Source organism: Salvelinus alpinus, chromosome 29 (genome assembly GCF_045679555.1).
Source record: "Salvelinus alpinus chromosome 29, SLU_Salpinus.1, whole genome shotgun sequence".
Taxonomy (NCBI): Eukaryota; Metazoa; Chordata; class Actinopteri; order Salmoniformes; family Salmonidae; genus Salvelinus; species Salvelinus alpinus.
The window spans coordinates 33,716,590-33,740,725 of NC_092114.1; the positions used below are offsets into that span (position 1 = coordinate 33,716,590).

Genomic DNA, 24,136 nt, shown 5'->3' on the forward strand with positions numbered 1-24,136 from the left:
AGTGCCTTAGAACGCAGCTCCACTCGGGAGCCCCATGTGAGGGGGAGCTGCACTCAGAACAGGGAGAGGAAGATAGAGGCAAATTGTGTGTGTGTGTGTGTGTGTGTGTGTGTGTGTGTGTGTGTGTGTCAGAGAGAGATGAGGAGTAAAAGAACCTCTGATATGATGTGTGTTGTCATAGTCACAATAAGGCTGAACATCCGGCCAATAATTAGCCTTTCTTCTCTCCTCCCTCATAACGCGCAGCTAATAACCCTCTATCATCATAATGTCAACACTGGCCTCAGTCCTCATGACTCAGATAGCTCAAGGCCTGGCTCAGTCTATACAACTATTACAACATCCTGCACCACTATCAACAGCTTTTTACCAATGCATACAAGAGGGACCGGAGGGAGCAGGAAATGTTATATTATTACTTATGAAGATCCTCAATTAGCTAGGGGGTGATTATGAAAGGGGAGGGGAGCACCAACTGGACATAGTTAATGGGATATGAAAACACATATTGGTTCACACGTTAATGACTCATTTTCTCAGGACATACAGGACTGTGTATTGGTTGTTTGTTTTTCTGATGAATAATTCTGTAATCGTAGATTCACTATTATACTGAATTCTATGAATGTAATCCTTGTCCCAGCATGTTGCACAGTAGTTTTCACAGTGTGAGTGATTATTGCTGCAGAGAATGTGTCCGATTAAATTCAAAATTACGCAATGTAAACATTTCATGATGACAAGAATGTGTTAAATATAATATTACGAATAATCATTTATTTATGCAGAAAAGTCACATTGAAATCTCATTTTCATATGAGCCCAAGCAAGCAGCACACTTAGAGTTAGTTACATGAGACACAACACAACCTAAAAATAACAATGAATGGAAGTTAAAACAGTGCAAAGTGCATAAGAGAGCAGGTTTAAAAACATGTACAATCTGTGGTCAGCACATCCCTCCAATCTGGGATTTAAAATCATCAATCAGAATAAAATGATCAAGTTGTAAACCCTTCTGCAAAGTGTTCCAAGATGATGTTAGCGCAGCTAAAAGCACTGTGTTGGGAACAATATATAAAATACAGTTCATTGATCTTAGACGGTCATTTCCATGACTCTGTTGGGTACGTTAAGTGCTTCAATATTTTGGCAGCGGAACCTAAAATGGCCTTCTAGACAAACATATAACAGTGAGTCTGTGGCCTTACAGTTAAGGACGGCCATCCTGCTAACTGATAGAAGGTACAGTGATGTGTAAGAGGCCTTGTGTTTGTTACAAATTTTAGAGCAGCATTCAGCATTGTTGATTCCTACGGCGACACACACACGTACACAATTTCCTTACCACAAATAGGGAAAGGACTTTGTTTTTTTGTCCATAGTAGTTTATTATTTTCTTCATAGAATTGGATAGACAAATGGCACACAAATTTGAATCCCATCATCAGTAACAATTCTCACATAAAATAAATACATACAGCACCTGGTCAGCATCACTGTAAAATATTCTCAACATCCCATGGGAGTGATTACTGAAGAATTTATTCACGTTTTTTCTTAAATGTCATTTACAAAACAAAGACAACATACAATAGTTTTCCGTCATGTTGACAGTATTGTCAAAGTGTTTTCCTTGATCTTTTTTTGTCCACATATTTTATACACATACGTACAAACATCTACAGTTTCTACACACGGTACAATGATAGCACGTTGATTTTTAAGTCACATTAAAAAACGGCAGTTTCATCTAAGTGGACATGAGCGTTAATTTACTGAGGGCGCTCTTTTGATGAAAACATGGTGGCCATTTTGAAATACTTACTTTTGGAAACCCATCTATTCTTGTGCCTGTTCACTAGGATAGGGCGAAAGATATCCCTTTTATTGCTTTGATTTATTTTCTCCTTGAACTTTAACCCCTACTGAAAGCAGAGAGAAGTACAACCATTTAACAGGATCACCAAAGACTTACCAACAACGGCATACTTTAAAAAACACAGACTAAACTTGCACCAAGTCATCCCACTCTGACCAAAAGCGGTCGTAGAACTGATACTGTACATAAAGACCCAAAGTGTCACCATACGACAGCAATACAAAAGCAGCGCCTGCTTTGGACAAACAGACCAGGCATACGAACAGCCAGAGAGATCATACACTACAAGCATGCTTAACATCCTGCTTATTGTGAAGGCTACTTTGACAAGCCTGCCACAGGGACCTTTGATCTTAGAGAGATATGAACAGAGAAAAGTTTAAAGGTTGATGGGTCTAAAACTAGAGTCCAGATTCTTATGCTGGAAACTACACGCATCTAATGGGATAATGGCTGGGATTTTGACACTCTCCAAAACCACTCTGCAATTGGTAACACACGTCATTTGAATTTGCTTTGTACAAATGTCATGTGCTTTTCTCATGATTACCACGCAACCTGTCAGGCAATCAGAGACAAAATGCCCAATCAGCAAAAGAGCGCCCAAGGCTGACACTATAAAGAACATCACATTGATCTAGATATCTATTGCATTAGTCTTTTAGTTCATAGATATGTTATAATGGCCCCTATTGACCTGTGCGCGTTCTTAGGGATGAAAACACCAGAACAGAAGTAGAAAAATATTTGGCACTCGCACTCACACATGCACGCACTCACACATAGAGAGCACAACAGAGATCACAAATTCAATCTGCACACATTGTTTTACACTTATCTTTCGCAAACGCACTCAAACACACTAGGTCTAGAACAAATGTGTCAGTTATGTGCACACACAAGTAACAACAGATGTCACATACAGACATACGCAACACTAAAGAGATACGATTTGAAGAAATAATTCCAGTACCACATCAGACACTGCTCTTGTACCAAGCACACAGCAACAGAGAAATCCCACAGGCCATACGTTTAACACGCCCAGTCTCCCTGCAGTCAGATGTCACACTCACACTACAGCTGAGCAATGGAGAGATCAGCTCTCTCACTGATTGTCACCACACTTGTGACACAAAGATTAAAAGGGATGGCGTGGACATGGTGACAAGTAAGCACATAATAATCAACAAAGGGCCAGATTCAACCAAGCCTGCCTTGCCAATGTACATGCCCTCCCTCTGAAGGGAATTGTTTTGTATTTTTTGGGGGGGGGGGCAATAAATTGTACATTTCTTATCACAAGGAAAATAGTGTTTTATAGTACGGTGGAAAAAAATACAGTTTGCATTTAATTGAGCCCTTAAAATGAATCTGTGAGTGACTAGTTGCTATATTCCCATGAGCCGTATGACTGAAGGATAATGTGCTTCGTAGCAGTGTACATGGATTCACTTGTGCTTCATTAATAGCGCATTGCTTGGAGACTGAACGGGCTGACTTCGGTCCTCCTAGGTATAATGTTCTGTATGCCTTAATAGACAGCAGAGGGCGGGGCACATGTTGGCCTTAGCTGAATGGAATGCTGATGCAAAGAGAGCATAAGACCACTATGTGATATGCAGGAAGCATGAGTTGTTATCCTGGGCTCATTGATGTATTCGTTATTTCAAAGTAACAATATTCTAGATTTTCAAAATGAAAGGATATCTCCACTGATGTGTTAAATAGGTGGTCATCGTATTTACTCATCTTTGTCTGGCGTTCCAATATCTTTACAGGGTCCTAACGATGCACTTTATGTATGTAGATCATTGTACATGAATGAGTGCCCCAGAGGTCTCATAGAACCAATTACAAGAACCATACAGAAGGATACATATGATGTAACTCTTTCTCCATCTCCCTCATACATACACCACATAAAATGATTTAGACATATGCAGTATTTCACTGCTTGAAGTAAATCTGATGTAGAAAAACAAATAGAGTAATTGTTTAGTGTGCATGGGGATCCATAATAAATACAAATATAAAACTAAAAACGATCCCTTCAAATTGCCATCAATAAATAAACTAAAATATTTACCAGTTATTGGTCATGTCATTATTTAAATTCTTACAATATACCTTCAACACAGTCTGTTTTCTATATGATAAAATAACTAGTATCAATGCCAAGTTTGAACAAATAATATATATCATTATTTTGAAGCAGGGAGCTTGGTGCATGTCACCTGGTTAGGGAAATATTGTTTGTAATATTCTCTTTCAGAGGAAGCCAATAAGAGATTTAAATGACAACGATCTTGTCCTTTCTTCCTCACAGATCCTAAAGGACAGAGGATATGATGCAAGCAATAGGCTGATCAACCAATGGGCTTCTATCATACGGCTTTCACTCATCAAGTCCATTCAGATTACAAAGGACAAGAAGCTTTGAAGTATGATTCACCACTATTATAATCAGCCAAAGCTGAAAAACATCCATTTAATATTCAAGTATTCATTTGAGCTCCGCTTTTTCAGTAGGAAGCTAAGTTACAGTGAAAGCTATTTTCAGGTGGAAATCTATTGGAGGGCATCTAACCTTATTTGAATGGCATGATGGTCAGCTATGGATGATAGGATGAATTGAGGGTGTATAGATGTTTGATCTCTTTTGTTGGGAAGTATCTATGATCAATTTATCCCCATTAAGCATTGTAGCTATCAAGCAGTATCTTTGCATCCTTTGGCAGTGGGTTATAAACTTGTATCTGTGTTGGCAAGATTTCATTCCGTCTAACCTGTAGGATCTCTTAGAAGAAAACCCAATGTGCTATTTTTTTCTCAGTAATCTGGGACTGTTGTGATACTGTTGATGGCAGTCAGTTTTTTGGTGTTTAATGGGCTGAGATTGTATGGTTGGTCGGGCCCTGATTGCAATGTGACCACTGCAGCTACACTCTTCTGCCTTCTGGTGGTGAATTGTGCTACTGCAGCACCTGGCCCCGTGTTTCAGGCAGCTTTAGAGCCAGGAAACTGCCGGCAGCGAGTGCTCCCGCAGCGAACAAGATGGGCACAGCCTTGGTGATGCCTACGAAGGACTGGAAGATGCTTATGCCCAGGACAGCAGCCAGCTTGCAAAGGGCATTTAAGAAGCCAAATGCAGTGGTCCTAAAAAAGAGAAGATAATGGAAATTGGCAGGGTAACTTCTCAGAACTTAACATGAAAACTGAAATATGTTTTCAATAAATCCAACTGCATAAAATACCAATTTATTCACTGTGCAAGAAGGAGCTGTAACACGGTAAAAAATGTGAGGTAGGTGCGCTTGCCTTTTATCCGAGGGGTACAGTTCCACAGTCAACACATCCAGGGCATTCCAGGAAGCTATGCTGATGCCGCCAAAGAGACATAAGAGGGCGATCATCCCCGACTCGGTACTGCCGAATGACAGGAAGAAACAGCTGACACAAGATATGACACTTGATCCCGCTGTGTAGGAAAAGAGATTGAGGGCGAAGAGAAAGAGAGAGAAAAAAAAAATCAAAGATAAGGGCTCTTTCTGTAGTAGGCTAATCATGAAATACTGTGGTATAGTAAAGCCTGCATGGTTCCTGTATCATCAGATGTATAATCTCACAAGAAGCACCTTTTCTTTGAATGTTGTATAAAGCATTAATAACACATTCATGAAGGCGTGACATACCCAACATCCTCAGACGTCCAATTTTGTCCATCAGCAGTGCTGACACAATGTTGCCGGGTAACACGGCCAATGTGCCCAGGAAGCTGACAAAGTAGATCATGTAGGCGTTGTTGTCATCAGTGAAGTCCAGCAGACAGCCTTCCTTGTTGTGTAGGAAGGTGCTGTTTACCAGTTTGCTGTTGATGATTCTGTTCTGGAACAAGTCTGACAAGAGAATTGAAAGCAAGAGAGGTGTCAAGAAGGGGCCACGGGTAGGATACTGCCCAGTTCAATGCTAGGCATGGACTGGGCTCCTAAATATTCTAAGCTCTACTCTATATCGTTTTATGCTTCTTGTTTTGGGAAAGACTTTTACCTGTATTGTAAAAGAGAGTTGCGATAAAGGTGCAGTTTCTGAAGAAGCTTCTGCTAGAGGTGATGTCCTCGAAGTAGCACTCCTCAAACACTGAGTCCTCAAACACCATGGACTTCATCTTAAGGTTGATGAACCTTGAGGACAATGGTAAAGTAAGAAAGACCTTGTATTTAACGGCCCAGCTGTATTAGAGTCGACTACCAATTAGTGTCCATTGCATAGTTGTGAAATTAAGGCCAGCACAGTTAACCATTCCTGATTAGATACAGAATGGCATTTAGCAAATTCACTAAGTTCTGTGTAATTTCATGAGTACTGACTTGTCGTTGAAGTACTGTCCTTGGCGGTGCACCTGGTTCTCCAAGGTGAAGTTGAAAGTCACATGCTCCACTCGCTCCTTGGTGAAGAACTTGGTGCGCGAGGCATATTCCTGCTTCTGGATGTACTTGATCATGTCAGGGAACCACACTGTCAGCCCATAGTAGCTGGGGGAGAAGTAAAATACAAAAGTAGTTTAACCAAATAAACATGACTATGTTTCTTCATTTTTCACCATGTTGAAATCAGTTGAGATTAAGTATGAACCTCAATGGCCAGTCTGTTAAGATGGCAGGAGACACACTTTTTTTATAACCTTTTTAGATTTGATATGATAAAACATTTCTTGAGCTTTCTGATTGATCAGAAAATAACCGGTTGGTGCACAGGCCGCTGATAACAACTAAGGTCATGCTACCTGAACGACATGGTAAACCAGACAGCCATCATCATGAAGGTGGTCCTTCTGTACTCTGGATTGAAGATGGCCAAGAAGTTACTCCGCACCTATAGCAACCCACAGAAAAGTACTAAGACATGCACCTAGGTTTTACAGCTGACTCGGTTAAAAACACAAAAACACACTATAAAACCCACTTAGCATAAATTGGGCTTTGGTCGTTTCGGATAAAATGCCTGCTAAGTGGCGTACATAATCTATGCAGTCTCATACAGTAAATGAACATATACTGTATGAAATATAAAATATATACACATAAAACCATCATATTCTCATACCTGTATAGGATCTTAAACATGACTTACCTGTTGGAATAGGCTGGTCAGCTTCAATTTATAGCGTCGCAAAGTTGATATGTCTCCTGCCATGTCCACCAGCTCATCCATCTGCTTTACAGTCTTGATGGTGGTGACCTGGGAAAATAATACCTTCCATTTTCAACTCATCTGTATGCAGTACATGTATACATTAGATTAGATTAGATCAGATTAGATTAGAACAACCATTTTCCTGTGAGGGAACTTCCCGTTTGGAGTGGTAAAAAAATGAACAAAAAATAGTAGGTCTAGCATATGCAGTAAACAAATAATAGTCTCTTCCAGCCTGGGGACGAGGTTACACAAAAATAAACAGCTAGGACAGGACAATACAACGTAATAAACCCTTTTTGCAGAAGAACCTTTTAATTCAAAGACTTGACATATTTGTCTCAGAAATACTCACAGAAAACACCTTCTCTGGGTGTCCCTTTGCTCTCATGTTGGTGTCGTGAACTTGTTTCAGAATCATCCAGCCTTCGTCGTGTTTGCCGTTCTGTTGGGAAATGATCTCATACTTCATCAAAAGCACTTACAGTTGAAACACATTACGAGTATTGTGAAACATCATGTCTGTGTGAAGTATCTAAGGGTGTACTGTAATGTGCCTGAATATAATTTCCATTATTTGCAATAAAACCTTATATTTTGGGTTATGCTAGTAGAGTAAGTTGTGCTAAGCTCAAGAATCAATGTGTACAGTGCATTCAGAAAGTTTTCAGACCTCTTGACTTTTCCACATTTTGTTATGTTACAGCCTTATTCTAAAATGGATTCCATCATTTCTTCCCTTATCAATCTACAAATAATACCCCATAATGACTAAGCAAAAACAGGTTTACAGAAATGTTTGCAAAACAAATGTACAATAATTCAAATGTATGTAAGTGTTCAGACCCTTTACTCAGTACTTTTTTGAAGCACCTTTGGCAATGATTACAGCTTTGAGTCTTCTTGGGTATGAAGCTACAAGCTTGGCACACCTGTATTTGTGGAGTTTCTCCCATTCTTCTCTACAGATCCTCAAGCTCTGTCAGGTTGGATGGGGAGCATCGCTACACAGTTATTTTCAGGTCTCTCCAGGGATGTTCGATTGGGCTCAAGTCCGGGCTCTGGCTGGGCCACTCAAGGACATTCAGACACTTGTCCCGAAGCCACTCCTGCGTTGTCTTAGCTGTGTGCTTAGGGTTGTTGTCCTGTTGGAAGGTGAACCTTTGCCACAGTCTGAGGTCCTGAGCACTCTGGAGCATTCAGGCCAAAGAGTTCAATATCGGTTTCCATCAGACCAGAGAATCTTGTTTCTCATGGTCTTAGTCCTTTAGGTGCCTTTTGGCAAACTCCAAGCGAGCTGTCGTGCCTTTTACTGAGAAGTGGCTTCCTTCTGGCCACTCCACCATAAAGGCCTGATTAGTGGAGTGCTGCAGAGATGGTTGTCTTTCTGGAAGGTTCTCCCATCTCCACAGAGAAACTCTAGAGCTCCTCTGTTTATTCAAGCTCAAGTACTGCCATTGATTTTCTAACCGAAATTGTAAATTGGCCACTCAGAAATATTCAATGTCATCTTGGTAAGCAACTCCACTGTATATTTGGCCTTGTGTTTTAAGTTATTGTCCTGCTGAAAGGTGAATTTGTCTCACAGTGGCTGTAGGAAAGCACACTGAAGCAGGTTTTCCTCTAGGATTTTGCCTGTGCTTAGCTCTATTCGGTTTATTTTTATCCTAAAAAACTAGCATTCCAATAACATGATGCAGCCACCACAATGCTTGAAAATAAGAAGAGTGGTACTTAGTGATGTGTTGTGTTGGATTTGCCCCAAACATAACGCTTTGTATTCAGGAAAGAAAGTTAATTTCTTTGCCACATTTTTTGCAGTTTTACTTGAATGTTTTGAAAAATATATATATATATATATTTACAGGCTTCCTTATTTTCACTCTTTCATTTAGGTTAGTATTGTGGAGTAGCTACAATGTTGTTGATCCATCCTCAGTTTTCTCCTATCACAGCCATTAAACTCTGTAACTGTTTTAAAGTCACCATTGATTGGTCTCATGGTGAAATTCCTGAGCGGTTATCTAACTCTTTGGCAACTAAGTTAGGAAGGACACCTGTATCTTTGTAGTGACTGGGTGTATTGATACACCATCCAAACTGTAATAAATAACTTCACCATGCTCAAAGAGATATTAAACGTATGCTTTCCCCCCCCCCCCATCTACCAATAGGTGCCCTTCTTCGCAAGGCATTGGAAAACCTCCCTGGTATTTGTTGTTGAATCTGTGTTTGAAATTCACTGCTCGACTGAGGGACCTTACAGATAATTGTATGTGTGGGGTACAGAGATGAGGTAGTCATTGAAAAATCATGCTAAACTATTGTACACAGATTGATTCCATGCAACTTATTATGTGACTTGTTAAGAAAATATTTACTCCTGAACTTATTTAGGCTTGCCATAACAAAGGGTTTGAATACTTACTGACTCAAGACATTTCAGCTTTTTGTTTTTTTATTAATTTGTAAAAAAAATTAAAATCATAATTACACTTTGACATTATGGACTCTTGTATGTATGCCTCGACACAATCCTGTCTCGGAGCTCTAGGAACAATTCTTTGAACATCATAGCTTGGTGTTTGCTTTGACATGCTCTGCCAACTGTGGGACCTTATATAGACAGCTGTGTGCACCTTTCCAAATCATGTCCAATCAATTGAATTTACCACAGATGGACTCCAATCAAGATGTAGAAACATCTCAAGGATGATCAATGGAAACAGGACGCACCTGATCTCAATTTCGAGTCTCATAGCAAAGGGTCTGAATACTTATGTAAATAAGGTATTTCTGTTTTTTTAATTTTAATACATTTGCAAAAATTTCTATAAACCTGTTTTTGCTTTGTCATTATGGGGTATTGTGTGTAGATTGATGAGGAACATTTTTTTATTTAATCCATTTTAGAATGAGGCTGTAACGTAACAAAATGTGGAAACAGTCTGAATAAAGAAAAGGGGTCTGAATATTTCTCGAATGCACTGTAAATCTGAAGAATTGAAAATACTAAATTAACAATATCCCAGAGTGTGCCTTTAAAAGGTATGATCCGCAATATTTACTGCTGTTCAATAGCCAACTCAGGTAATGATATATAAGGCATCAAATGATTGAGGTTAGAATTGGACTTGGGTAAACTGCTTCTACAGTGGGGAGAACAAGTATTTGATACACTGCCGATTTTGCAGGTTTTCCTACTTACAAAGCATGTAGAGGTCTGTCATTTTTATCATAGGTACACTTCAACTGTGAGAGACGGAATCTAAAACAAAAATCCAGAAAATCACATTGTATGATTTTTAAGTAATTAATTTGCATTTTATTGCATGACATAAGTATTTGATCACCTACCAACCAGTAAGAATTCCGGCTCTCACAGACCTGTTAGTTTTTCTTTAAGAAGCCCTCCTGTTCTCCACTCATTACCTGTATTAACTGCACCTGTTTGAACTCATTACCTGTATAAAATACACCTGTCCACACACTCAATCAAACAGACTCCAACCTCTCCACAATGGCCAAGACCAGAGAGCTGTGTAAGGACATCAGGGATAAATTGTAGACCTGTACAAGGCTGGGATGGGCTACAGGACAATAGCCAAGCAGCTTGGTGAGAAGGCAACAACTGTTGGCACAATTATTAGAAAATGGAAGAAGTTCAAGATGACGGTCAATCACCCTCGGTCTGGGGCTCCATGCAAGATCTCACCTCGTGGGGCATCAATGATCATGAGGAATGTGAGGGATCAGCCCAGAACTACACGGCAGGACCTGGTCAATGACCTGAAGAGAGCTGGGACCACAGTCTCAAAGAAAACCATTAGTAACACACTACGCCGTCATGGATTAAAATCCTGCAGCGCACGCAAGGTCCCCCTGCTCAAGCCAGCGCATGTCCAGGCCCGTCTGAAGTTTGCCAATGACCATCTGGATGATCCAGAGGAGGAATGGGAGAAGGTCATATGGTCTGATGAGACAAAAATAGAGCTTTTTGGTCTAAACTCCACTCGCCGTGTTTGGAGGAAAAAGAAGGATGAGTACAACCCCAAGAACACCATCCCAACCGTGAAGCATGGAGGTGGAAACATCATTCTTTGGGGATGCTTTTCTGCAAAGGGGACAGGACGACTGCACCGTATTGAGGGGAGGATGGATGGGGCCATGTATCGCGAGATCTTGACCAACAACCTCCTTCCCTCAGTAAGAGCATTGAAGATGGGTCGTGGCTGGGTCTTCCAGCATGACAACGACCCGAAACACACAGCCAGGGCAACTAAGGAGTGGCTCCGTAAAAAGCATCTCAAGGTCCTGGAGTGGCCTAGCCAGTCTCCAGACCTGAACCCAATAGAAAATCTTTGGAGGGAGCCGAAAGTCCGTATTGCCCAGCGACAGCCCCGAAACCTGAAGGATCTGGAGAAGGTCTGTATGGAGGAGTGGGCCAAAATCCCTGCTGCAGTGTGTGCAAACCTGGTCAAGAACTACAGGAAACGTATGATCTCTGTAATTGCAAACTAAGGTTTCTGTACCAAATATTCAGTTCTGCTTTTCTGATGTATCAAATACTTATGTCATGCAATAAAATGCAAATTAATTACTTAAAAATCATACAATGTGATTTTCTGGATTTTTGTTTTAGATTCCTTCTCTCACAGTTGAAGTGTACCTATGATAAAAATTACAGACCTCTACATGCTTTGTAAGTAGGAAAACCTGCAAAATTGTCAGTGTATCAAATACTTGTTCTCCCCACTGTATATGGACTTATGAGAAAGCGACCCTTGCTTACCTCTAAGAAGAAGCGCGGGCTTTCTGGCATGGTGGTGAGAGAAACAATAGCCGCAACAGAGGGAAATGCACACACCAGGACGAACACACGCCAGCTGTGGAACTGGTACGCTGACCCCATCTGGAAACTCCAGCCTGGGAGGAGAGGAGCAGAGAGAGAGAAATGGGACGAAGCACAAACTGTATCCCTGCGTAATCACTAGATACAACTTTGTGGTAAGGCACTTTGAGCGTTTTTGGGGCCATATCCGTGATGATTGAATTCCTGCCATAGGCTACTCACCATAGTGTGGGATGATGGCCCATGCCATAGCTGAGGCATAGATGCCACCAATCATCCAGAACATGCAGAGCCAACTGAGGTGCTCCCCACGTTTCTCCTGGGCTAGAAACTCTGAGTAGTAGGAGAACACAATGGGGATGGAACCACCGATCCTGAAAGGATTAGCATAGAGAAACAAACCACTGGAGGTTAAATGAAATCAAACTTGAAGATAATATTTGGTGGTAGGAGCGCTACATAGCTTCCAAGATGGTGCTATTGGGATGAAAGGTCTTCCTTAGCATTAAAGCAAAGAAAATCTAACTCTCCTAATTATAAACAGTGCCTTCAGAAAGTAGTCATACCCCTTGAATTATTCCACATTTTGTTGTGTTACAGCCTGAATTCAAATATATATTTTTTCTCAACCATCAACACACAGTACCCCATAATGACAAAGTGAAAACATGTTTTTAGACATTTTTGCAAATTTGGGGAAAATTAAATACAAAATATCTAATTTACATAAGTATTCACACCCCTGAGTCAATACATGTTAGAATCACCTTTAGCAGCGATTACAGCTCAGAGTCTTTCTTGGTAAGTCTCTAAGAGCTTTGCAAACCTGGATTGTACAATATTTGCACATTACTCATTTTAAAATTCTTCGAGCTCTGTCAAGTTGGTTGTTGATCACTGCTAGACAGCCATTTTCAAGTACTGCCATATATTTTCAAGACGAAATTGTAACTAGATCACTCAGGAATATTCAATGTCATCTTGGTAAGCAACTCTACTGTATATTTGGCCTTGTGTTTTAGATTATTGTCCTGCTGAAAGGTGAATTTTGCTCACAGTGTCTGTAGGAAAGCAAACTGAAGCAGGTTTTTCTTCTAGGATTTTGCCTGTGCTTAGCTCTATTCAGTTTATTTTTATCCTAAAAAACAAGCATTCCAATAACATGATGCAGCCACCACAATGCTTGAAAATATGAAGAGTGGTACTCAGTGATGTGTTGTGTTGGATTTGCCCCAAACATAATGCTTTGTATTCAGGACAGAAAGTTAATTTTTTGCCACATTCTTTGCAGTTTTACTTTAACGCCTTATTGCAAACAGGATGCATGTTTTGAAAAATAAAATCTATAAAGGCTTTCTTATTTTCACTCTTTCATTTAGGTTAGTATTGTGGAGTAGCTACAATGTTGTTGATCCATCCTCAGTTTTCTCCTATCACAGCCATTAAACTCTGTAACTGTTTTAAAGTCACCATTGATTGGTCTCATGGTGAAATTCCTGAGCGGTTATCTAACTCTTTGGCAACTAAGTTAGGAAGGACACCTGTATCTTTGTAGTGACTGGGTGTATTGATAAACCATCCAAACTGTAATAAATAACTTCACCATGCTCAAAGAGATATTAAACGTATGCTTTTATCCCCCCATCTACCAATAGGTGCCCTTCTTTGCGAGGCATTGGAAAACCTCCCTGGTATTTGTGGTTGAATCTGTGCTGGAAATTCACTGCTCGACGAATATTCAAAAATCATGTTAAACACTATTATTGCACACAGAGTGAGTCCATGCAACTTATTATGTGACTTGTTAAGCAAATGTTTACTCCTGAACTTATTTAGGCTTGCCATAACAAAGGGGTTGAATACATTTACATTTGAAGACATTTCAGCTTTTCATTTTTTAATCATTTGTAAAAAATTCTAATAACATAATTCCACTTTGACATTATGGGCTATTGTGTGTAGGCCGATGACACAACATTTCAATTTAATCCATTTTAAATTCAGGCTGTAACACAGCAAAATGTGGAAAAAGTCAAGGGGTTTGAATAATTTCTGAAGGCACTGCAACTATATTAATAAGCCCTTAAGCCCACCTGCATCTGTGTGTCACTCATTCACCATCCATCAGTTTTCAGAATCTTACCCAACACCAGAAAGTAGTCTGCATAAGAGAAAGGTGCTGTAGCCCTGAACAAAGGAGGAGAAGAAGGAGAAGACGCTGTTGATGGAGAGACAGATAAGAAGGGACTGGCGTCGGCCGATCCGGTCAGCGAGCCCACCCCACACGAATGCCCCGACCATCATTCCCAGATAAACAATCAGACCTGCAGAGGATGGAGAGAGACAATGAGAGAGATTCATGTTTCAAACAGACCTGCAGAGGACGGAGAGAGACAATGAGAGAGATTCATGTTTCAATCAGACCTGCAGAGGACGGAGAGAGACAATGAGAGAGATTCATGTTTCTATCAGACCTGCAGAGGACGGAGAGAGACAATGAGAGATATTCATGTTTCTATCAGACCTGCAGAGGACGGAGAGAGACAATGAGAGAGATTCATGTTTCTATCAGACCTGCAGAGGACGGAGAGAGACAATGAGAGAGATTCATGTTTCTATCAGACCTGCAGAGGACGGAGAGAGACAATGAGAGAGATTCATGTTTCTATCAGACCTGCAGAGGACGGAGAGAGACAATGAGAGAGATTCATGTTTCAATCAGACCTGCAGAGGACGGAGAGAGACAATGAGAGAGATTCATGTTTCAATCAGACCTGCAGAGGACGGAGAGAGACAATGAGAGAGATTCATGTTTCAATCAGACCTGCAGAGGACGGAGAGAGACAATGAGAGAGATTCATGTTTCAAACAGACCTGCAGAGGACAGAGAGAGACAATGAGAGAGATTCATGTTTCAATCAGACCTGCAGAGGACGAAGAGAGACAATGAGAGAGATTCATGTTTCAAACAGACCTGCAGAGGACAGAGAGACAATGAGAGAGATTCATGTTTCTATCAGACCTGCAGAGGACGGAGAGAGACAATGAGAGAGATTCATGTTTCAAACAGACCTGCAGAGGACAGAGAGAGACAATGAGAGAGATTCATGTTTCAAACAGACCTGCAGAGGACGGAGAGAGACAATGAGAGAGATTCATGTTTCAAACAGACCTGCAGAGGACAGAGAGAGACAATGAGAGAGATTCATGTTTCTATCAGACCTGCAGAGGACGGAGAGAGACAATGAGAGATATTCATGTTTCAATCAGACCTGCAGAGGACAGAGAGAGACAATGAGAGATTCCTGTTTCAATCAGACCTGCAGAGGACAGAGAGAGACAATGAGAGATTCATGTTTCAATCAGACCTGTGCATACAGCTGCTTTATTTGCTAACCTTCGGCACAACACGTGGGTCGTTCCACCTCAAAAAGCACAAGAGGATTTCGACACCCAGCCATCTCAGATTGTTCTGAAATCGTTTATGTTGTTAGAAACAGATAAGATTAGCATTCCTGCAACATTATTTTGTTGAAATATCATTTGACCTCTTTGGTAATTGATTGCACCCAAATTGCCATTGAAATGTATAGGATTCATATAATATTGAATAAATATATTACCTAACTCTTTTCTAACAATGAGTTAGACATGAGGAATCAAAATAAACAGTCAAACGTTTATATTATATTAATTCTATATATTAAAATGGCCAATTTGGGTGCAATCAATTAACAAAATAACGATGCAAGAATGCTAATCTGATCGGTTTGGGTTCAAAGTTCTACGGTAAATCCCTCACATTTTGAGACGTTGTCATCAAAACTCACATAAATGACTGTCTTCCAATGTACCCCCCAAAAAAGATTTGCATTTGTGCTATCTGCCAATTGCACTGTGTAAACCTGCGGTTAGGTGTGTGTGTGGCCAGACACCGTCACACACTCACAGACACCCAAACATGCAGATATACACACACACACACACACACACACACACACACACACACACACACACACACACACACACACACACACACACACACACACACACACACACACACACACACACACACACACACACACACACACACACACACACAAAGCTCAAGGGCAGTGAAAGGGGGAGGTGCGGGATGGAGGAGGCTATTTATAGATGGTTTTCCCCTTTATGTGAGAATGAACTCTCTGTCAGCGGAAGAAGAAGGAACCTGTCAGGAGACAGACAGACGTGTCTGAGAGACAAGATCAAAGCAAGCTGCAGAGCATGCTTTACCGCAGAACGACAGGGTTTAATTGAATTTGCATTGGGACCGATAAAACCCCCCACATTTGACACTCGATCAGAGAAATACAGTCTTCAACATGCTCCAAAAAAATGTTAAGGGTTCACTTATCTAGCATGTAAATCAATCAAATCAGTTAAAAAGACACAGTTTAAGGGTCACACTTACCCAACATGCCCTTGCTTTCCTCTGACAGACACATATCCTTCTCGGCACTGGGGAGCACAAAACCCACCACAAAGATCTCCACACCGTCTGCCATGAGCGCCAGCCCCAGCACAAAGTAGAGGGTCCACTGGAACTTCCCATGGCCACACTCCTGCAGGATGGTCTCGTACTGCTGGGCTAGCTCTTCTTGGTCCTTCCGCCGCTCCCCCTCAAACTGTGCCATGTCCCTGAACTGCTGCCCATCTCCCCCTGCTAGGCCGTCAGCAGCCTTGCTCGAGTCAGCGCGGGGAATGCCCTGGTACTCGCCCTCGTAGATCTCGTCGTCTTCGTCGTGACCTTCTGTGGAGTCGCTGTGGCCACCTTCATCGTCATTGGCTGCCTGGCTGTCGCCCCGGTAGTAACCACCGTCCTGCCCCCCAGGCACTACAGGGTAGTCATCGTCGTCGTTTTCCTCGAAGCGGGCATAGGAGCGTTTGCTGTACTCGTCGGTCATCTTGTCCACACCGCGGCCCACTTTCTTGGCCGCCTGGCGCTTGACCTCTTTGGCAATGTCTTTGGCGCCCTTTATAAAGGCTGTCTTGTTCTGATAGCCGTCCTCCATTATTGAAGTGTTGAGGAATCTCAAAGACAGGGTTTATCACCTGAAAAGTAGGTTGTGAACTCAGGAATCTCTGGGGAGTGTTTATGTCAGGTAGCGTTCCAGTTTACCCTCAACAGGGTGGCGGAGAGTTGAGCTGAATTGGATCACAGGGCCCGCTCTGTGATGGACAGCTCCTCTACAGAGGGAAAGCGCAAACACATTGTCAGTCACATGGACCATACTTCAGAATCAGGGTTGGGGTCAATATAATTGTAAACAAATACTGTATAGTTTAAAACATGTTTGAAACCATAATTGTGATCTAATGGAGTCCTTGCATCCATCCCTCAGCTCTTTATCAAAACAAGTGGCGGGGGTAGCAATTTGTTGTTTTGCGAATCGCAGATTGCCCCTTTAAGTACCATTCCATCTCTATAATGCTCAATAAATGAGTAAGCCTGTTACTGTTGCTAGGGGGAGAGTATTTCTAAGCAGTTGCCAAGCAGCATCTTATCTCAATTTGCACTCTCTGAACTGATTAGGAATGGCTGTTCTCCTGTTGACATATTGTGTCTGGTGTCCATCTGATAACAACTCAACACCAGGGAAACTATAACAGGGACATACTGAAAAGGGTAGCAGCAATTCCTATTGGACTGTGGATTCATGGATAAGTCAAAAGCAATATTTTTTCAAACATATGGAAAGGACATTTGAAATCATATAAAGTAAGAGAATGAATCCAAATGTGTATTATTGCAATGCACAAATAATGTTGCTTTTGACTTATACTGTTTAATTTGAAAATGGCCTCTCTCACATGTTAAGATGCAGAATCGACCATACTGGAAATAAAAAGCCTGTAAAATGTGGATAACACTTAGTGAAGAGGTGACTCCGGGATACTGGCCTTCTAGGCAGAGTTCCTCTGTCTAGTGTCTGTTCTTTTGCCCATCTTAATCTTTTATTTTTACTGGCCAGTCTGAGATATTGGCTTTTTCTTTGCAACTCTGCCTAGAAGGCCAGCATCCCGGAGTCGCCTGTTCACTGTTTTCAGCTGTGCTAACATTATTTCAAAAGGGTTTTCTAATGATCAATTAGCCTTTTAAAATGATAAACTTGAATTAGCTAACACAACATGCCATTGGAACACAGGAGTGATGGTTGCTGATAATGGGCCTCTGTACGCCTATGTAGATATTCTACTAAAAATCAGCCGTTTCCAGCTACAATAGTCATTTACAACATTAACAATGTCTACACTGTATTTCTGATAAATTCTATGTTATTTTAATGGTCAAAAAATGTGCTTTTCTTTCAAAAACAAGAACATTTCTGAGTGACCCCAAACTTTTGAACAGTAGTGTATATATATATTTTCATCAATCTACACACAATTCTCCATAATGTCAAAGAGAAAATAGGTTTTTATAAATGTTTGCAAATGTATTCAAATGAAAAAACATGAATACCTTATTTACATAGGTATTCAGACCCTTTGCTATTAAACTCTAAATTGAGCTCAGGTGCATCCTGGTTCCATTGATCATCCTTGAGATGTTTCTACAACTTGATTGGAGTCCAACTGTGGTAAATTCAATTGATTGGACATGATTTGGAAAGGCACACACCTGTCTATATAAGGTCCCACAGTTGACAGTGCATGTCAGAGCAAAAACCAAGCCATGAGGTCTAAGGAATTGTCCGTAGAGCTCAGAGACATGATTGTGCTGAGGCACAGATTTCCTATTTAACCTTTATTTAACTAGGAAAGTCAGTTAAGAACAAATTCTTATTTACAATGACGGCCTACACCAGCCAACCCTGGACGACGCTGAGCCAATTGTGCGCCACCCTATGGGACTCCCAATCATGGCCGGTTGTGATACAGCCTGGATTCGTACCATGGTGTCTGTAGTGACGCCTCTACCACTGAGATGCAGTGCCTTAGACAGCTGTGCTACTCGAGAGCAGATCTGGGGAAGGGCACCAAAAAATGTCTACAGCATTGAAGGTACCCAAGAACACAGTGGCCTCCATTATTCTTAAATGGAAGAAGTTTGGAACCACCAAGACTCTTCCTAGAGCTGGCAGCCCAGCCAAACTGAGCAATCTGGGGAGAAGGGCCTTGGTCAGGGAGTTGACCAAGAACCCGATGGTCACTCTGACAGAGCTCCAGAGTTCCTCTGTGGAGATGGGAGAACCTTCCAGAAGGACAACCATCTCTGCAACACTCCACCAATTAGGCCTTTATGGTAGAGTGGCCAGACGGAAGCCACTCCTCAGTAAAAGGCACATGACAGCCCGCTTGGAGTTTGCCAAAAGGCACCTAAAGGACTCAGAACATGAGAAACAAGATTCTCTGGTCTGATGAAACCAAGATTGAACTCTTTGGCCTGAATGCCAAGTGTCACATCTGGAGGAAACCTGGCACCATCCCTTCTGTGAAGCATGGTGGTTGCAGCATCATGCTGTGGGGATGTTTTTCAGCGGCAGGGACTGGGAGACTAGTCAGGATCAAGGGAAAGATGATCGGAGCAAAGTACAGAGAGATCCTTGATGAAAACCTGCTGCAGAGCGCTCAGGACCTCAGACTGGGGCGAAGGTTCACCTTCCAACAGGACAACATCCCCAAAGCCCATAGCCAAGACAACGCAGAAGTGGCTTCGGGACAAGTCTCTGAATGTCCTTGAGTGACCCAGCCAGAACTCAGACTTGAGCCCAATCGAACATCTCTGGAGAGACCTGAAAATAGCTGCACAGCAAAGCTCCCCATCCAACCTGACAGAGCTTGAAGATCTGCAGAGAAGAATGGGAGAAACTCCCTAAATACAGGTGTGCCAAGATTGTAGCGTCATACCCAAGAAGACTCAAGGCTGTAATCGCTGCCAAAGGTGCTTCAACAAAGTACTGAGTAAAGGGTCTGAATACAGGGTCAGAATACTTATGTAAATGTAATATTTCAGTTGTGTATTTTTAATACATTTGCAAACATTTCTAAAAACCTGTTTTTGCTTGGTCATTATGGGGTATTGTGTGTAGATTGATGAGGGGAAAAAACCAATTGAATCCATTTTAGAATATGGCTGTAACGTAACAAAATGTGGAAAAAGTCAAGGGGTCTGAATACTTTGCGAATGCACTGTATATACGCTGAGAGACAGTTTCCTGTTCCCCAAAGTCAGATTTAAAATGGTGGCCACCATTAGAGAAGGTGGGAATATTTTGATACAATCAACATCACAGATAACAATATTATTTGGGAGCCTTTTATCTACAGTATGTCTGCCTATCACAGCAGTAAACGTGCAATGGTCTCTTTCTCTAAATGTGAAACAAATAAATATAGCATTTATTAGTATAGCATTGGATTTTGTAAGACAATGATGAATAGATGTGTTGATACAAGAATCTAAATTTTTTACAGAATCAAATGGGTGGGTCAAATTGTAATTGAGCTTCAAATTCAATGTTTCAAACTGGCTGCCCAGTGGGATGGTCTATATGTCCGTGTCATTTTATTTTTCTGCTTTTTACAATTCATTATTATCTCAATCTATGGACGTGGCCATATTTTCCTTGACAACATAATACCAAAAGCCCATTGTACAAGGCTGAAACCCAGTAACTATATGTATTTTGTTGAAACAGCTGTCCACTTCATCTTTGACAAGGACTGGTGATAAGCTCTAATGCTCTTCTTTACCTATAATGCCATTTTGGGGTGTTTAAAGCGATGACTGCCTTAAATGGCTAATGAGGATTATTAATCCTCTCATGTCATGTGTTGGGATTATACGAAGGGAAAACAATAGTACAGGAGTGAGAGGATTAACTTTTTGCATCAAGACTGTGTTCAGAGAATCAGATTGATTTCAAAGCTTTGGGAGGATCGAGACTGTGAGCAGCTGGTAGGGGAGAGAAACATCTAGAGAGTGATAGTGAGAGGGAGGAGGAAAGCAAATGAAGTGAGACAGGACATGATACAATGCACAGACAGAATGGAAGAGATAAATTGAAAAAAGGGGAGATAGAACTTGAGAGAGAGCGAGGAGAGAGTGAGGAGAGAGAGAGAGAGAGTGAGCGGGAGAGAGAGAGTGAGCGGAGAGCCTTCTTCAGGGAATTCCTTCCTGACAACAGGGTGGCAGACAAAATGATTAAAGAGCCACTGGGTGACCCATTAGCCTAAGAGGTGCCTGCCAAAAGCATCAAGAGAGAGGATGAAACTGGGAACAGCAATGACAACACATCCATCTATTTAGAAAAACACTGTCGCTGTAAATATACCCACCAGATATGCTATATTTTAGTCAGTAACGTCCACACGGTTGCACATGTGGGGTCAGAGATGGGGACAAGACTCACTTTAACACATATTGGTCCTAAAATGCAAAACCTGCTTTCCTGGCGTCCCAGTACTTTTCCCTAGCGATTCCCTCACACCATAAAACACTCCTAATGGCTGCACTGGGGTGCCATCCCACTTCTCACATGAAGGTGACAAATTCAAGGGGGTAGTCCGACCACGACCTGAACCAGAGGCCCTGTGACTGTCAGTCCCAACAGTCCAACGTCCCCTTGACAAGTTCATTGGGTAGCCTGGGTAAAAGATTGAAAGGAATGTGAGTCTTATTTAGTTATTTCTTGCTTTTCTAAAGTCTACCAACCTTGCCACCAGGCATACCAGCTAAAATAGATTGACAAGCTAGCTACTCTAACTTGATATATAGCCTGCAACGGCTTCTTGGTAGCTAGTTATGAGAGATTGGGAACCTATCTGGGCTAGCTAACGCCAACTTCATAAAATTGCTGTGGCTTGTAGTATTACAGAGATTTTTTTATATATTTTTACCAACTTGTGGGGACACGTGCCACTGGGCATGACGCCTCTGCATGCCAAAAAATCTAAATCTACAGGCACTATATATGCTAATTATGTTGTGCAGGCATGATTATCTTAATGGTCAAGGAAATATGTATTTGTTAAGGGAAATAGTAAACCCGTTGAACATTAGCAACAAATGGCGCCATCTGAGACACGGTCGTCATAGATGGAGGCAAAGCATGCACATGTCTTGGCTTGCCAAAAGTAGCGCGGCTTTAATTCGACCTCAATATGATGGTCCATCTGAGATCTTTGCAAGGTCACACATGTACGTTTATTATGTCAGAAATTGTCTGCCAATAACTTGCATTACGGACGGTTGGCATTCAGTCGACATGGAATCCCCCTCACCAACACAATCACGATGAATCGCCTTCGTGAAGGACAATTGCAAAATTATAACACATTTGTCAAAACACAAGGCAATACGACTGCGAAAATTAAGATAGTATGGTAGTAATATAATTTATTTTGGGGTAGCCAAAAATTCAATATTTAACTCAGTACAACAAAAGCAGCAACAAAAGCAGCGCGTCTTTTACAAATGGCTTAAAGCAATTAGCTCAATTGTTGATCTAAATTCAATATTCAACATATTATTTTCGGTAAAATAAATTATTTAAAACCGAACGCAGTTCCAATCTCATTATTTGAAGATACATGGCATTGTCGTGACTGCATTTTTACGCAGGGCTGCGGGATGATGTGGATATAATGTTAGACAGGATACTGTCATGTTAAATAGGCAATAAGAAATATCAACAATTTGAGTCTGAATCGACACATAAATAGATAGGCTACATTTCAATAAAACGCAATATTATTTTCACACCCTAAATCGTGGCCCGTGCGCAATATATTTTGGGATGCACGCACATCCAGATAACAACGGGGTAACGTTAGGCTTATGTAGGCTAATTATAACTAATTTGTTGAGTTTCATTTTAGTAAAGGTAACAGGATCATCTCACCGTAATTATGGATTTGGCTTTCACTATATCCCCAGCTTGAATTGTGTCCACAGGATGACAGTACGTTTGATGCTGCTGCTGCTTCTCAAACGTGGATAGGCTCCCCGTAACCCAACTGACTGAAGAGGAAGCGTGAAGCGAGAACCAAGAAGCACCACCTCAGTGGGTACCAAACGTAGCATCGTGGATCCCCTCCCCCCCATCGAACATTTCTGGTCCTCGGCATAAATAGACCATTCACGCACCTTGCCACGGTCTATCTTATTGGTGCTATAGTGTTTCTCACGTGAATCATTTATCTTAACCCGTATTTCAAACAATTTGAAAGTATTAACATCCATTTTGTTTAGATGTTGCCTACCACACCCTCTCATCATCCCACACACCCAACACTATTCGAATTATGTGTAGCCTACATGTGAAAGCAAGCAACCATCACGTGTAGCCTATTTATATTCATAACATGATGGTATGTTTGTTTCAAATCGACTAATGTATGCTAGGCTTTAGCTGTATTATGTCTACATACTCTAAATTAAAATGATCTTTACCACGCATGCAAACATGTATAGCCTATACTAGGAATTGCCTCCCTTTCAGTGATAGCCTACACCCAAGGTACCAATACTTGTATTACTCTGCTCCAATTCAATGGTCGCATAGAACAGCTTCGATATGAGCTGTAAAAATATATATATATCGTTGAAACATGACTCATAGTTATCCCTAATCAACAGGCGATATCTGAAACAATGTTTTCCATGTAACTGGACATGTCTCCCTGAGCTGAATATCAAAGTGACACCCCCATAATTCTCTACCCCCCCCCCCACCTGCTCCTGTTTCTATGCCAACCACTGGTCCATTCCATATAATGACATCATAGACAAGATGCTGAAGACACCAGTAAGCTTAATAATTAAGCTTAAATTATTTAATACCCATGACTTGCCTGCACAGCTCAGTTAGGCAGAAAATATCAGTTATTCTACCGCTATGAAAATAGCTAACATATTTTTAAGGGGGGTTTAATTTACCAATCTAATATTGTGTTTTAAGCATCTTCGTTTGCATGTGTTAAACCTCATAAGAACTGCTTAATAATTCAAATGTAAATATCATAGGTCAGGATGAGTACAATAAGTCTCATTCATAATGTAAGGGAACATTATCCACCTAAAAAAACAGAGAAACACTTTTTTCACACCACTTTGATAAAGCTACCACTGGAATGTTCTTTTTGCAGCAGGTTAGGACAATTAACGCAGCAGGTTAGGAGACTGAGGTTAAGGTTAGGAAAAGAGTTAGGGTTAGCAA

General features: G+C 41.2%; 1 protein-coding gene across 1 annotated transcript; it reads right to left on the reverse strand.

Moving 5' to 3' along the window:
- Nucleotides 1-750: 750 nt before the first annotated feature.
- LOC139558540 (synaptic vesicle glycoprotein 2A-like) lies at nt 751-23,122 on the reverse strand. The gene is made up of 13 exons (XM_071373714.1): nt 22,820-23,122; nt 16,384-17,159; nt 14,074-14,254; nt 12,153-12,304; nt 11,871-12,004; nt 7,434-7,523; nt 7,016-7,123; nt 6,669-6,757; nt 6,253-6,417; nt 5,933-6,066; nt 5,578-5,781; nt 5,204-5,363; nt 751-5,041 (listed from the first exon to the last, which is right to left on the reverse strand). The coding sequence occupies exons 2-13, from the start codon at nt 16,982-16,984 to the stop codon at nt 4,858-4,860; spliced, it is 2,202 nt and encodes a 733-aa protein (XP_071229815.1). The 5' UTR covers nt 16,985-17,159; nt 22,820-23,122; the 3' UTR covers nt 751-4,857.
- Nucleotides 23,123-24,136: the final 1,014 nt, after the last annotated feature.

Excerpts from the sequence above, each read along its gene's own strand:
- LOC139558540 (XM_071373714.1), bottom strand. The coding sequence starts at position 16,984 with ATGGAGGACGGCTATCAGAACAAGACAGCCTTTATAAAGGGCGCCAAA. Across the intron at positions 6,758-7,015 it reads TGACCAGCCTATTCCAACAG|GTGCGGAGTAACTTCTTGGC; the intron begins GTAAGTCATGTT and ends GGGTTGCTATAG. Across the intron at positions 6,067-6,252 it reads GGACAGTACTTCAACGACAA|GTTCATCAACCTTAAGATGA; the intron begins GTCAGTACTCAT and ends ATTGTCCTCAAG.